The sequence below is a fragment of the Carlito syrichta genome, unplaced genomic scaffold, assembly GCF_000164805.1.
Source record: "Carlito syrichta isolate Samal-C Ts95f unplaced genomic scaffold, Tarsius_syrichta-2.0.1 Scaffold304165, whole genome shotgun sequence".
NCBI classification, from domain to species: Eukaryota; Metazoa; Chordata; class Mammalia; order Primates; family Tarsiidae; genus Carlito; species Carlito syrichta.
Genome location: NW_007248261.1, coordinates 8,792 through 23,718, shown reverse-complemented (window position 1 = coordinate 23,718; position 14,927 = coordinate 8,792). Strand labels below are relative to the sequence as shown.

The 14,927-nt window shown below is 48.3% G+C and overlaps 1 protein-coding gene across 1 annotated transcript in view; it reads left to right on the top strand.

The window, feature by feature from the left end:
* ZNF333 (zinc finger protein 333) overlaps positions 1 to 14,927 on the top strand; it is a 17,862-nt gene that overhangs the window by 452 nt on the left and 2,483 nt on the right. The window contains exons 2-8 of the mRNA XM_008059487.2: positions 62 to 145; positions 2,442 to 2,524; positions 6,821 to 6,937; positions 8,094 to 8,181; positions 13,400 to 13,488; positions 14,104 to 14,230; positions 14,641 to 14,736. Coding sequence (XP_008057678.2) covers positions 62 to 145; positions 2,442 to 2,524; positions 6,821 to 6,937; positions 8,094 to 8,181; positions 13,400 to 13,488; positions 14,104 to 14,230; positions 14,641 to 14,736 — 684 coding nt within the window. The remainder of the gene's footprint in view (positions 1 to 61; positions 146 to 2,441; positions 2,525 to 6,820; positions 6,938 to 8,093; positions 8,182 to 13,399; positions 13,489 to 14,103; positions 14,231 to 14,640; positions 14,737 to 14,927) is intronic.

The window sequence follows — 14,927 nt, the reverse complement described above, 5'->3', positions numbered from 1 at the left end:
TCCCTCCTTCACCCTCCCTCCTTCACCCTCCCTCAGCATGTGCGTTTTTCTCCATGAACAGGAGCTCCACCATGCAAACCCAGGTTGATCTCCCAGTTGGGGCCAAGGGCAGCAGAACAAGGGATCCTCCATGCCACAGGCATAGGTGAGTACCTGGCAGGTTGTAGATTCCCCAGCACTCCCTGGTTAGGGGCGTGCCCTGCGAACTGTCAGGTGGAGAGCATTTTCAGAGGCCCTTTATTTGGAGGTCACATCCAGGGGTATTTGGGGTGAGGTTTCTCAGGTTCCTTTAGCATCTCTTCTTTTTTCACTTCCTAGCCCTCCTCTCATACTTTCCTTTGGTCACAGAAAAGCGTCTATTTCATTTTCTCTTTTATTAAAAAAAGTTGAGATATAAACCACATATCATGAAATTCACCCCTTTAAAGTGTATAATTCAGCTGGGTGCAGTGACTCATACCTGTAATCCCAGCACTTTGGGTGGACAAGGCAAGAGGATGGCCTGAATCCAGTAGTTTGAGACCAGCCTGGGCAACATGGTGAGACCCCATCTCTACACTAAACTAAAAAACTTAGCCTGGTGTGGTGGTACACACCTGTAGTTCCAGCTACTTGGAAGGCTGAGGCAGAAGGATCGCCTGAGCCCAGCAGGAGGCTGTAGTAGCCACTGTGATTGTGCTATTGCACTCCAGCCTGGGTGACAGAGTAAGACTCCGACTCAAAAAAGAAAAAAAAAAGTATGCAGTTCAGTGGTTCACAGTGTTGTGCAACTATCATCAGTATCTAATTCCAGAACATTTTCCTCACCCCCAAAAGAAACCATGTTCCCATTAATAGTCACTCCCTATTTCTGTCTCCCTCAGCCCCTGACAACTACTAACCTGTTTTCTGTCTCTGTGGTTTGTCTATTCTGGACATTTTATATAATGGAATCATATAATATGTATCCTTTGGTATCTATCTGGTTTAGTCTGTTTTGCGTTGCTATAAGAGAATACCAGAGACTGGGTATTTTATAAACAGCAAAAGTTTATGTGGCTCGTGGTTCTGGAGACTGGGAAGTCTCCAAGGACCACCTTTGGTGAGGGTCTTCTTGCTGTGTCATACACGGCAGAAGACATCAAATGGCGAGAGAGTAAGAGGGGGCTGAATTTGCATTTATAACAAGCCCACTTTTGTAGTAACTAAGTTACTCCTGAGATACTGACCTTAATCTATTCATGAAGGCAGAGCCCTCTTGACCTAGTCTCCTCTTAAAGGTCCTGCCTCCCAACCCTGTTGCATGGGTGATTAACTTTCCAACTCCTGTACTTTTGGGGACACATTCAAATGATAACAGTATCTGTTTTTCACATAGGTAATGTTTTTAAGATCCATCCATGTTGTAGGATAAATCAGAACTTCATTTTTAAGGCTTAGTAATACTACATTGTATGGATAAGCCACATTTTATCTCTTGATCATTTCATAGATAGTTGGATTGTTTCCACTTTTTAGCTTTTTGAATAATGCTGCTGTGAACATTTGTGTATGAGATTTTAAGTGGACATGTTTTTTAGTTATCTTGAGTATATATGTACTTAGGAGTGGAACTACTGGGTCATGTATGAACTCGATGCTTAACTTTTTGAAGAACTGTCAAACTGCTTTCCAAAACAGGTGCACCCTTTTGCATTCTGATATTTACTTGTTTTCCAATTCTTCTTTAAATTTAACATTTCGATGTGTATTCTTTTTCTGGTTGCTTCTTACTTGCCTATCTCTCCTTCCTCCTTCCTTCTTTTTCTTTCTCTTTCTTTTCCTCCCTCTCTCTTCCCTCCTTCTTTCTGTCTCTTTCTCTATCTCTCTCCCTCCTCCCCCCGTTTATCTCTCCCTCTCTCTCTCTCCCTTTCCCTTCCTTTCTTTACAGGGTCTTGCTCTGTCACCCCAGCTAGAGTGCAATGGCATTATCATAGCTTACTGCAGCATTGAACTCTTGGGTTCCAGTGATCCTCCTGCCTCAGCCTCCTTTGTAGCTGGAACTACAGGCACATTACCACACCTGGCTAATTAAAAAAAATTTTTTTTCTTAGAAATGGGGTCTCGCTATGTTGCCCAGCCTTGTTTCAAACTCCTGGACTCAAGTGATCCTCTTGTTTCAGCCTCCTGAGTAGCTGGGATTATAGGCATGAAGCGCCATGCCCAGTGCTTCTTACTTGCTTTTCTAATAACAGCCCTTCCTGGAAGTATCAGTCTCAGTCTTCATGGACTCTGTCATTTTGCCCTCATTTCTATGACTGCTACACACAGTCCTACTCATGGATACTTTCTTCTCTAGTTTAGAGTTGATTTCAAAACAAACAAAAACCCCCCAAAATATATATTAACATATTTTCAGTTTCAAATTTCATAGTACTATGTTTTTCTGAAAGGAGTTAATTTTTTTCCCCAATTTATGTTAGACTGGGAATCTCAACTTAAACCCAAGGCGTTGACTTCCATGCAGGGTGTTTTGGAAGACATATCATCCATTGACACGCAGACGGTAAGATCATGGGGTTATCCTTGGCTCCCTATCATGTGAGTTGGAGGGATGTGTGGAGCCAGGGTGATGCCGGAGGCAGGGCCATCTCAAGGGAAAGCAGCGTCTGGGGGAGCCTCTGTAACTCCTGAATTTGGGCAAACTCTCTTTGACTGTTGCTCAGGATCCTATTTATAGAGGGTTTCCCTGAGTAAATGTTTTTATGAATGTGAGTCAGACATCGGGTGTGTGAAATAGGACTTACTCCTCCACAAGTAAAAGAAACATGCTGCCTGAGAAAGAAGCCGCCTGAGTAAGAGAAAGCCTTGTGGTAGAGCGGCAACATACTCAACTCAAAGAATGTGAGCTACCTCAACAGGGCATGTCTTGCAGCACTGAGAACTTGCTTCTGGCAGGGAGGGTCCCTGGGCACTGGCACAGATGTTGGCAAGCTTTCCACCATTACTCACCTTTTTGCTTTTAGAGACACGATATTTCTCTGTCACTCAGGCTGGAGTGCAGTGGCATGATCATAGCTCACTGTGGCTTCCAACACCAGGACTCAAGCAATCCTCCTGCTTTGGCCTCCAGAGTAGCTGGGACTATAGGTGTGCACCTATAGCTAATTAAAACAAATTTTTCTGGGGTAGAAACAGGGTCTTGCTGTGTTGCCTAGGCTGGTCTCAAACTCCTGAGCTCCAGTCATCTTCCCATCACAATCACCCAAGTAGCTGTGATTATAGGTGTGAGCCACTGGGCCTGGCCATTACTTACCTCTTATCAGGAGCACACGGCACCTGGAGAAAAGGCACCTAATGAATTTAAAGTGGGCAGGAAAGGTTTCTGAAGGAACTGTAACCTGAATCTGAGTGAGAAAACTGGCAGAAGAGAGGCCACGTTGATTGTCTAGACTGTGGGGAGGTTGTTGAGGATCCTTCAACTCTTGGGAGGCTGATTGAGGCCCCACACTGGAAGGAAGTCCTTTTCAGTGTGAAGAAGCCTTCCAAGCCAGCTTGCACATTCACAGTGCCCGAGAAAATACACACTGAGTGCTCATCTTCCCTTTATCTCTGAGTTCCTTCTCCTCAAACTACAGAACCTTCCAAAGTCTTGGTTCCCATTCCTGAGGGTTGGATACTGGGTTAAGGTCTGGCTAGAAGGAGGCACAGAGCTTGGCCTCACCCCCAAGTAGGGCTTGTTTATCCCAGAGCCAGCAAGGTCCCTGGGGTCTCTCAATCAAGACCTCTTTCTGGTGTCTTGGGTTAGCAGCAGTATCAGAGAGTTGGCCCATGTGTTGGATGGGGTGGTGTGGCCCATGTTGTAGAGACCCATGCTCCTTTGTTTGCCAGGGAAGCTTCTGGAACATGGAGAAGCCTCAACCCTGCACAGCCTGGTATGGGCTCAGAATAGTTGAAATCCTTGGCCCTGCCCAGCTGCAACGACTCTTGGGCAGCTGAGATTCCTCCTTGCTCCCCACATCCTCCTTGTCCTTGACTTACGCTCTTGTTTTGGCAGATAATATTCTTCAGTAGCTACCTGGGAAAGGGTGCATGGGTTTTTGAGACTTTGATGTCTGAAAATGTCTTACTGGGGCTGCTCTGTTGCAGGGGCCTCATCTGATGTGGTAGTTGTGGTCAACTCTATTACAGAACATTCTTTTTCCTTTCCTTTTTTTAAGAAAAAATCCAGTCCCTGGGCTGATAGTGCTGACTCTCCAGCTATTCCTTCTAGGCCATGCTGGATGTTGCTGGGCTTTGTCTCAATCATTCTGTGCAGTGGCACATTCATAGCTCACTGCAGCCTCGGACTCCTGGACTCAAGGAGTCTTCCTGTCTCAGCCTTTTGAGTAACATCTGACTAATTTTTTTTTTTAAATTTGAAATCTCACTCTCCTGCCCAAGCTGGAGTGCAGTGGCACATTCATGGCTCACTGCAGTCTTGACCTCTTGGGTTTAGGCGATCCTTCTGCTCCAGCCTTCCAAGTAGCTGGGACTACAGAGGCATGTCACTACACACAGCTAATTTTTTGAGTTTTTGTAGAGATGAGGTCTGTGTTGCCCAGGCTGGTCTCAAACTCTGGAGCTCAAACAATCTTCTCGCCTCAGCCTCTCAAAATTGTGGGATTACAGGCATGAGCCACTATGCTCAGCCAAATAAAAAAAAAATTTTTGGAGATGGGGTCTTGCTGTGTTGCCCAGGTTGCCATTACAGAGCATTCTATGTGTCACTATATAGTAGCCTTCAATTGATGCTTGTTGAATGAAGGAATGAATGAATAAGGTGCTGGGGAAAGCATCTCCAGGTGCCCAGCGTTCACTCCCATGTATCTCTTGATGGAGAGTTACCAAGAAGGAGGAAGGGAGAATCAGCCACAAGGGCCAGGTGTCCTCCCATTTTTGGTGGGCTCTCTTCTCAGTATGGGGCTCTGGCACCTTCCACAGAATTCCATATCCAGCCCAGTGGGTCCCCTGGTGGGAGGAGAGGTGCTCTTGTTGCCTCAGAGCCCCAGGAAACAGCCAGTCCCAGAATGTTCTGAGTGAGCAGAGGAGGTCCACTCATGGACACATGTTTAGAGGAACTGAGGAGTTCATCTCCAATGATGTACAACCCAGATGTGGTGGAGGTGGACTTAGAGAGTTGGACCCAGGCCTCACAACAGTCTCTCACCTGTCAGGTGCTACCCCTTGAGGAACCCACAGCCTGCCCCTGGGTTGATGGGGCTGACCCTCCAGTTAGTCTTTCTGGGCCATGCTGGGTGTCATTGGGCCTTGTCTCAATCATTGACGTTCTGCATGGTAGCTCTGAGGCCTCCCTGTCACATGGAAAAAGTGCTGGTGTCCAGGGACAGACTGAGGAGGCTGCATGGCTTCCTCCTCTGTGGTCAGCTAGTCCGGGGGAGGGGCCAGCAAGGAGAGGGCAGGCAACTGCATTTAGAAAAGCCCCAAAGAAGTCAGGCATGGTGGCTCACACCTGTAATCCCAGTGACTCAGGAGGCTAAGGTGGATTGCTTGAGCCCAAGAGTTCGAGTCTGCAGTGAGCTGTGATCACACCACTGCATGAGTGAGGCCCCTTCTCTTAAAAAGAAAAATAAATTTAAAAAGCCCCAAGAGAGACTGAGGAACAGGCATCTCCAGGCTCAGTCCTTCTGTCCCAAGGCCACGGCCCCCTCTTCTAGATACTGGCTCCCTGAGGCTGTGGCATTGCCCCTTTTGTCTCCTGCTGGATCCCCAGGGCCCACACTAGCAGTGCCCAAAGCATATTTGCGGAACAAACAGGCTAAATGCTTAAAAACAGTTCCTTTAAGTGGAGTGATCTGTCTCAAAATGATTTTGATGCAGTCATTTTCTCAAAATGTGCCTGCAGGATTTTGACTATGACACAGAAAGGCCAATGTCATGGGAAGATTTTTATTCCTTACATTTCCTGTGAGGCCAGGGCACGCACACCACTCAGGCCCATGTGGGGAAGCACCGGGTCAGCCTGGAGGCAGCAAGAAGCAAGGGGAGAGCCCCGGCCACAGCCTTTGTTGGGTTTTCTACGGGGAAGGTGAGGCAGGGCAGCTTAGGAGTGGCCTGTTTAATAATTCCGGTACACCTTGGGGGCTGGGAGCTGTCCCTGGTGGTCAGGCACCCAGCCCTATGGGATTTAAGGAAGGGGAATTTAGGCTGGGTATGAGAATGGGCTAAGAAGCTGGTCCCGCGTGTGGGCCCTGGGTCACAGGGGAGTTGGGAGCAACTTTGGCCATCAGTTTGGCCCTGTGAATGATGGACAGGGCCAAACTGGACACCCAGATCTGAAAAAACACAGGACAGCATTCAGGTTCCGAGCCAAGGGCTACTGACCTTTCTTTCTGTTTTGTCTTTGGGTGACTTAAGCAGCAGAAAGGTTATTTTCTCACAGTTCTGGAGGCTGGAAGCTCAAGATCGAACTTGGGTTCTCCTGAGGACTCTCTCTGTGCCTTCCTGCTGTCTCCTCACATGACTGTCCTTCTTTGCACATACCCTAATTTTCTGTAGTAAAATGTCTCAGTGTCTTTGGGGACTTTGTCCTAACCTCCAGCCAGGGCCCCCCAACACCAGAAAGAGGTCAGGTCCATATCTGCGTCTGCAGTGTGATCAGTCCTTGGAGACCCTCGTTGGTTGTGGCTGGTGCCTACAGCAGACTGGGGTGGGGGGAGGTCACCGGGTCTGAAGCTACCAGATACCACGCCCATGTGCCTCGACTTCTGCCAGTACTAACCTCAAAACCAAAGGTCTCTCAGGCCGAGAACAGCCACAGTGCTGCCTCTGTCTTGCTCAGTACCCTTGTGTCTTTTCCTAGGGGTTGGGGCTGTTTCTGAGGATGCAGATCGGGCCCTCGATGGGAGAGAGGGGGGCACCATCGACTCAAGGGGACCAGCCAGCTTTCCAGGAGTCGCCTTGGTCTCCAGGATATACAGTAAGCATGGAAGATGGTTTGCTGTGAGGGCATCAGCCCCAACTGGAAGGGCCTGGAGTGTGAAGTGTCTGTAGAACTGGGGAGGGCTGGCAGAGGAAGTGGGCACCTGGAACCTACAACTGGGAGTTGGGGATATACAGGAGGCCCAGGCTGTGGGCTTGGATTACTGGAGTCTGTTTCTGCATTGAATATGGCTGTCCCCAGAGTGCTTGGCAGGCCCCAAAGTGAGTCCTGGGGAAGAGACTGGCCTCTGGGCCCTTCCTTTCCTGTCCAGCTTTTATTCCTCCAGTCTTTCCTTTCACCCCCAGCCTCAGCCTTCCATGATCTTGAAGCTGACGGGAACCATGAGGTCCCATGTCCTGAGGGCTGAACAAGGAATGTGCAGGCTGGTGAAGACCTCTTGACTTAGGGTCTTGTGTTTCCGTATCCAGGCGGAGGGTATGGGAGTAGGAAACCTTAAGGCACCCGAGCCCTGCCCTGAGGAGAAGGGACCTCATCCTACCTGCCCCTGCTCCAACCCCTCACCCCAGGGACGTTCTATCTACCACCATGTCCTGTTCCAAAAATTTTTTTCTTTTTTGAGTTAGAGTTGCACTGTCACCCAGGCTGGAGTGCAGTGTCAACACTCATGGCTACCTCAGTCTTGATCTGCTGGTCTCAGGTGATCCTTCCACCTCAGTCTTCCAAGTAGCTGGAACTACAGGCGTACACCACCACACCTGGCTAATTTTTTGATTTATTGTAGAGAAGATGTCCCGCCATGTTGTGTAGGGTGGTCTTGAACCCTGGGCTCAGGCAGTCCTCTCACCTCAGCTTCCCAAAATGCTGGGATTACAGACATGAGCCACTGTATCTGGCCAGGTTACAGCTTTTCCCCACGCTGGAACCTCCTCAGAGTTTGCTACCTCCTCCACCCTGCCTGGGCACCCTCTCTCCATCTCATTTGGGAGTCAAACTTTTGTCAGTGATTAGCTGTGATTAGGTCAATGTCAACAGGATTAAGTCAATGTCGACAAGGTAAATGTGTATAACCCTTCTTTTACTGATATGTTCCCCAAAGCAGGACCAGTCATGCAAATTCAGTTAGGGTGAACAGGTGTGAGTGGATCCCCTTGGCCACATGACCCTAATCTGTGACCCCTGTCACTCTGTCCAGGGACTGAAGGCGGCCATGCAGATTCAGAGGGTGGCAATGCCGGTGCACGTGCTGGGCCACCCTGATGCGTGGGTGGCTGGGGCTTCTGGTGAGTGAGTGCCGTGTGGAACATGTGTTTTGTCTGGGAACTCAAATCCCATCCCTCCTACACTTCTTCCCACTGCAGGCGCTGCCACGGCACCCTAAGGAGAGGTACGGAAAGCCCTGCCTCATTTGTGCATCAAGGGAAGGGTATTTCAGGGACAGATCTTTCTGTTAAGAGAGGACCACTCAGCTACAGCAAAGCCTAGACCTATCTTTGGGCAAAATGAAATTCTTGAATACACAATGATGTTGCGTTTTAAAATTACAATTTAATTTACTGTAAATGGCCTGTGCTTTTACCGAGCTTTTAAAAAGCGAAGTTCAAAGTCACTTCTCCCGAGAAAGTGGGCAAACAAATTAATTCTAGAAGATGGATAATGTTTTAGCTTTAATGGCAGGGTATTTATTTTCTTCAAGTTTGCCTTCTAATAAGAATAATAAACTTTGTTTCTTAAAAGTGTCATTCACTCTTGCATTTGGAATCTGTGTCATATTATTGACTGGGGGCAATTCTTAGACATAGATTGTGTGTTGCTCTTCAGTATTTTTTTGATAAGCCTCCTGGACTGGCCTCTGCCTCCTTGTTACTTCTCAAAAGGGATGTGACCATTGCCTGTGGTGAGATGGAGACTGGGAAACAGTCTCAGAGAAAACACTGACCCCTCCCCTGTGTTGCTCACAGTCAGGCTGGGTGGTCAGATTTTGAAGTGAAGGCCAGGTACAGTAGACACATGTTACATGAGGACTTGGTCTTAGGTGACAGGGGAGAGTCACGGGAAAGGATGAATGTTTAAGTGTAGGCCCGGGTGTCTCAGGCACAGCATACTGACATTGGGGCCCGATCGTTCTCTGTAGTGGTAACCACCTGGGTATGGTAGGATGCTGAGCAGCGTCCCTGGCCTCAGCCCAGTAGATGCCAGAAGCACCTTCCCTGGGCTGAGTTTTCTAGCGCTGCTGTATCAAAGTGCCACATGCTACATGGATTAAAAACGGAATTGTATTATCTTACAGTTCTGGAGGCCAGCAGCCCAAGATCAGCATGTCAGCCAGATTGATTTCTTCTGAGGCCTCTCCCTTGCCTTGTAGGCAGCTGTATTCTCCCTGGGTCTTCACATGGTTTCCCTCTGTACGTGTCTGTCCAAATTTTCTTTTCCTGTAAGGATACTAGTCATATTGGATCAGGGCCCACCCTACTGACCTCATTTTAATGTATTACCTCTCTAAAGACCCTGTGTCCAAATATGATTACATTCTAGATAGCAGGGTTAGAACTTCAACATATGAATTTTTGGAGTGACACAGTTAAGCTCACAACCCCACCTGAGTTGTGACAAGCAAAATGTAGATGCTGTGGACTGAACTGTGCTCCCCTCCCCACAGGTTGATGTTGAAGTGCTCCATGTGACTGTATTAGGGGTAGGGCCTTTAAGGAGGTGACTGAGATTAAATGAGGTCATAGGTTGGAGCCCTGATCTGATAGAACTGGTGTCGTTAGAACGACCATCCCCAGTCTTTTTGGCATCAGGGACCAGTTTCGTGGAAGACAGTTTTTCGATGGACCGGGGCTGAGCAGGGCATTGTCAGGTGTTAGATTCTCATAAGGAACTTGCAACCTAGGCCTCTTGCGGTTTACAATAGGGTTCATGCTCTTATGAGAATCTATTGCCACCACTGATCTGACATAAGATGGAGCTCTGCTCACCTCCTTCTGTGTAGCCTAGTTCCTAGCAGGCCAGGGACTGGTACTGGTCCATGGCCTGGGGACTGGGGACTCCTGTCTTACAAGAAAGAAGGAAGAGAGACATGAGAACTCTGTCTCTACCATATGAGGACACAGTTAGAAGGTAGCCTTCTGCAGGCCAGGAAGAGAGCCCTCACCAGAACCAGACCATGCTGGCACTCTGATCTCAGACTTCCAGCTTCCAGAACTGTGAACAGTAGATTCCTCTTAAGTAACCTAGTCTTTAGTATTCTGTAAAGGGACCCAATACTAGACATTGCCACGTTGACCAGGAAGTCACATGACCAGGAAGTCACATGACCAGGGAGTCACTTGCTTGTGTAGATGGAGGGGTGGTATCAACTTAGACCATAATAATTATAGTACCATTTAGCTTGCCCAGTACTGTGGGGCTTTTGGGAGGTTTGGAGAGAGGATTTCAGGCTTACGAACAACATCAGTAAAATCCCCTGGCAGCAGAGAGCCTGGTGTGTCCAGGGCCGTGGAAGGCAGCTTGAAGGAAGCAGAGGGATGTGGAGAGGTGAGAGCTGATTGGAGAAGGAGTGGACTCCAGATCGTTCTGGGCTTGGTGTAGGAAAAGAACACTGGCCCATGTTCTAAGGCCAATGGGAGGGAGTGATGGTTTTAGGTGAGTGGTGCAGTGAGCCTGTGATCTTTTTTTTCCCCTTTTAAAAAATTTTGAAGATGTGGGTACAATTCAGGGTTAGGTATACAAATGTTCATTACGCAGGTACCCTCGTTGATGAGGTGTGCCCCCCCTTCCCCAGGCAGATTCCCACTACTGCCAATTCCCCACCCCTCGGCAGTTTCCTGCTACTGCCAATCCTTTTCTTATAGTATTACGATAATTTTTCAAGGTCTGCTTATGAGTGAGAACATGAGATACTCAGTTCTTTGTTTCTTTGAAAGATCGCTCAGTATTATAGACTCTCTAAGTCCACCCAGGTTGCTTTGAAGTTCGTGATTTTGTTCTTCTTTATGGCAGCATAATATTTCATCTTGTATATGTACCACATTTTTAAAATCCAGTCCTCTTTTGATGGGCAACACAGTTGGTTGCATGTACTTGCTACTGTGAACAATGCTGCAATAAACATGCATGTACTGGTATCTTATTTATTTATTTATTTTTTGAGTTGGAGTCTCACTTGGTCGCCCAGACTGGAGTGCAGTGGCCGCTTCTGGCCACCGCAGCCTCGCCTGCTGGGCTGCAGCGATCCTTCTGCCTCAACCTTCTGAGTAGCCAGAATTACAGGCATGCGCTACCACACCCGGCTGGTTTTTTAATTTATTGTAGAGATGAAGTCTTGCTGCCTAGGCCGGTCTTGAACCCGCGGGCTCAGGCAATCCACTCACCTCAGCCTCCCAAAGGCACGGGATTACAGGCTGAGCCACCGAGCCTGGCTTGGTATCTTTTTTATAGAGTGATGTGAGTTCTTCCAGTTATATTCCTAGTAGGGGGATTGTGGGGTCATATGGAAGGTCGAGTTTTAGATCTTTTAGGAATTGCCACAGTTTTCCACAGAGGCTGTACCAGTTTACACTCCCACCAACAGTGTAGAAGTGTTCCCTTTTCGCCACATCCTCTCTAGCATCTGTTGTTTTTTGCTATTAATGATGGCCATCCTGACTGGAATTAGGTGGTATCTCAGTGTAGTTTTAATTTGCATTTCTTTGATGACTAGTGAGGCTGAGCATTTTTTCATGTTCTGTTGGCTGCTCATATCTCTTCTTTTGAGAACTGTCTATTCATCTGTTGTCCACTTTGTAATGGGGCTGTTTGTTTTCTTCTTTTTGGCATGTTTGAGTTTCTTGTAGATCCTAGATGTTAGACCTTTGTCAGACATACAGTTGGCAATTTTTTTTCCCCAGTCTGTGACACCCGTGATCTTAACAGAACCCTCCAGCACCTGGGAAGACAGGCCTCAGGGAGGACACCAGAGGCGGATGGAAGAGTTAGGAACACTCACACTTTATAAGAAGCTGCATCACTATTTATTCTTATTAATTGTTGGGATCTGTAGAGTGTTGAGAATGAGATTTCTTTTTTTTTAATAAAAAAATTTAAAGACTTTTTTACTTTTTTAGAGATAGAATCTCTCTCTGTTGCTCAGGCTGGAGTGCAGTAGTGTGATCATAGTTCACTGCATCCTCAAAGTGCTGGGTTCTAGTGACCCTCCTGCCTCAGCCTCTGGAATAGCTGGGACTACAGGCTTGAGCCACCATGCCTGGGTCCAAGGATTGAGCTTTCTGATCAGAGACAGGGATGGCACTTCCTGAGATCAAGGACATGGTAAGGAAAGCAGGCTTTGGGAAGAAGGTGATGAACTTTTTGTTTTTGTTTTAGAACAACAAAATTCTCTTTACCGTTTTTGATACCAGAAGTCCAAAATTAAGTTGTTGGCAAGGCCATGCTCCCTCCGAAGGCTCTCGGGGAGAATCCTTCCCTGCTGCTTCCTAGAGTCTGGCGGTAGCCTGCAGCCCTGGAGTTCTTGGCTTGTGGATACATCTCTCCAGTGTGTGCCTGTGATGGTGGAGGCAGAGTTTAGAGTGATCTACAAGCCAAGGGATACCAAGTATCCACAGCCACCACGAGAAGCCAGAAGGAGGCAAGGAAGGAATCAGCTCAGAGTCTCAGGGGAAGTGTGTCTGCTGACACTTTGATTTTGGACTCCCAGGTTCCGGAACTGTGAGAGGATAAATGTCTGGTTTTAAGTCACTCGGTTTGTGATACTTTGTTGTGGCAGCTCCAGGAAACTCACCCATGGGCTCAGTGATTGGATATGGGTCAGGTTTAATACCAAAGGGAAAGGTCCTGTTAGGAGGGCGGATGGGGGAGAAGGGGATGAGGGATGACCAGAGAGTCATTTGCTTGTGTGGAGGGAGGAGTGGTGTCACCTTGAAGGCAGGTGGGAAGGGCGTTTCCTTTTCAGACAGACTTGCAGGGTGGTAGTGGTTTAACTGTCCCCTGCCTACTTGGGGTGAGTCAGGGCAGTAATAACCCTGCAGAGTGGGGCAGAGGAAGGGTCCAGGCAGCCGAGGAGGAAGAGCCATCCCAGGGCTAAGCTGGGGTTGTGTGGTGGGTGCTGCAGGCACTACGGAGTCTCCTGGTGAATTGAGGCTGTGGGGCTTGGGATTTGGAATGGAGGGATGTGTGTACACACGCACGATGATCTGTGTGTGCATGTATATTTGCGTGCATGTGTGTACATGGTATATATCTGTGTGTGTACAGGTGTGCATGTTTATGTGAGTGTGCATGCATGCAAGTGTGTGCAAGTGTGTGAGTGCATGTCCCTGTGACTGTGTGCATGTTGGTGTGAGTGCATGTGTGAGTGCATGCTTGTGTGCCTGTGTGTGCAGGGGCATGTACATGCGCCCCTGTGGACATGTGGTCACTCAGCCAAGGTGGGCAACCTCGGGGCTTGCAAGTGTGCTTACTGGCCAGGCACCAACCCTCGCGCCTCCTGTTTCTCCCTAGTGTTGCCTGCACAGGACCCTGCCTGGCTCCAGGAAAACACCGTAGAGGAGGAAGCCATGGCTCCTGGATTTCCCACCTTCTGTTCACAGGTAAGTAAGGCATCCTTCTTGCTGTAAAAGGGCACTGCTGTTTCCAGACTTGGCCCCCCTGTGACCCTTCTGGATCTTCTACACTCACAGGCTGTTCTCCATGCTTTGAGGAGCTAGGCCTCTTGTGGTGGGTGAGGGGCAGTCTGGGCATGGCTCCCACCCCTCATTCAGACCTTCCCCAGGCTGCTGCATGCCAGGAGGAAAAACAAAGCAAGGATGTGAGCTGTCCTTGTTTCACGGCTTTCACGGTCTCATTGAGTAAAGAGTTCAGTCATTTCCCAGCGGTTTCTTTCCTGCCTGCAACATGCTCAGGTTCCGCCAGACCCTAGAGCTAGAGGGGGATAAATCTGAAAGAGCTTCCTGACTAGCTGTCAGTAGATAAGTCCTTTCAATAAACAGAGGCTTTTGATGTTAGTTACAGTCTCTTGCTATTCTCACTTAGGGAAAGTAGAGAGAAACAAGTTCAGTTCTGAGACCCGAGCTGAGGGGCAGGTTCTGGGAGACCTCAGGCCCCGCCTGAAAGTCCTCTGCACAGGCCCTCCCTTCCCCAGCCTGCCACCCTCTGGAGTACTGGTAGGGGTGGTCCCTGGCTGACAGGCTGGCTGTGTGTTTTAGGAACCAGTCACCTTTGCGGATGTGGCCGTGGTATTCACCCCAGAAGAATGGGTGTTTCTGGACCCTTCTCAGAGAAGCCTGTACAGAGATGTGATGCTGGAAAACTACAGGAACCTGGCTTCTGTGGGTAAGGCTGGCTTGTCACTTCATCCACATACTTGTACAGCAACCATGGGTTCCAGAAACTGCAGGTTTGGGAATCCAAAGGTGAAAAGACAATTCCTGCTCTCACGATGCTTACAGTCTAGTGGCTTCTTCATGAAAATGAAGATCTATTCTCTGCTCTTCGTCTCTTTGGGCTTCTCAAGAAGCAAGTCCCTGGATTTTGGGGACTAGAGAGCCCCAGTATCTTCCAGGACCCAGTGAGGGAAAATGTGTTTGATTCATCAGTGAAAGAGTTTTGCTATGTCCATCAGAATATAGGCATATGCATTTTACTGCTTCCATCTCCAGAGTCCCTAAAGACTTCAGAATATCGGCCCCAGTGTCATGGTGGGGCACAGTTCTCCCACAGCATGTGTCTTTTTTCTCGAGCAGGAGATCACCTATGCAAACCCAGTACATTGTCTCATTTGGAGCAAAGAAGAGGGCTGTGGACCACCGAGAGAGGAGTCATCTCAGACACCTGTCCAGGTGAGTGCCAGGCAGATCATGTGAGCACCAGCTCTGGTCAGTAAGAGGAGCATTGGATTTGGAAACTGTCAATCAGGGAAGCATTTTCAAGGCCCTTGACTGAGGAGGCTGTTTGGTTGGGCTCCCTTGGTAAATTTCAACTTCTTTCCTCTTTCCTTTTCCTTTTTTTTTTTTTTTGAGTTGGAGTCTCA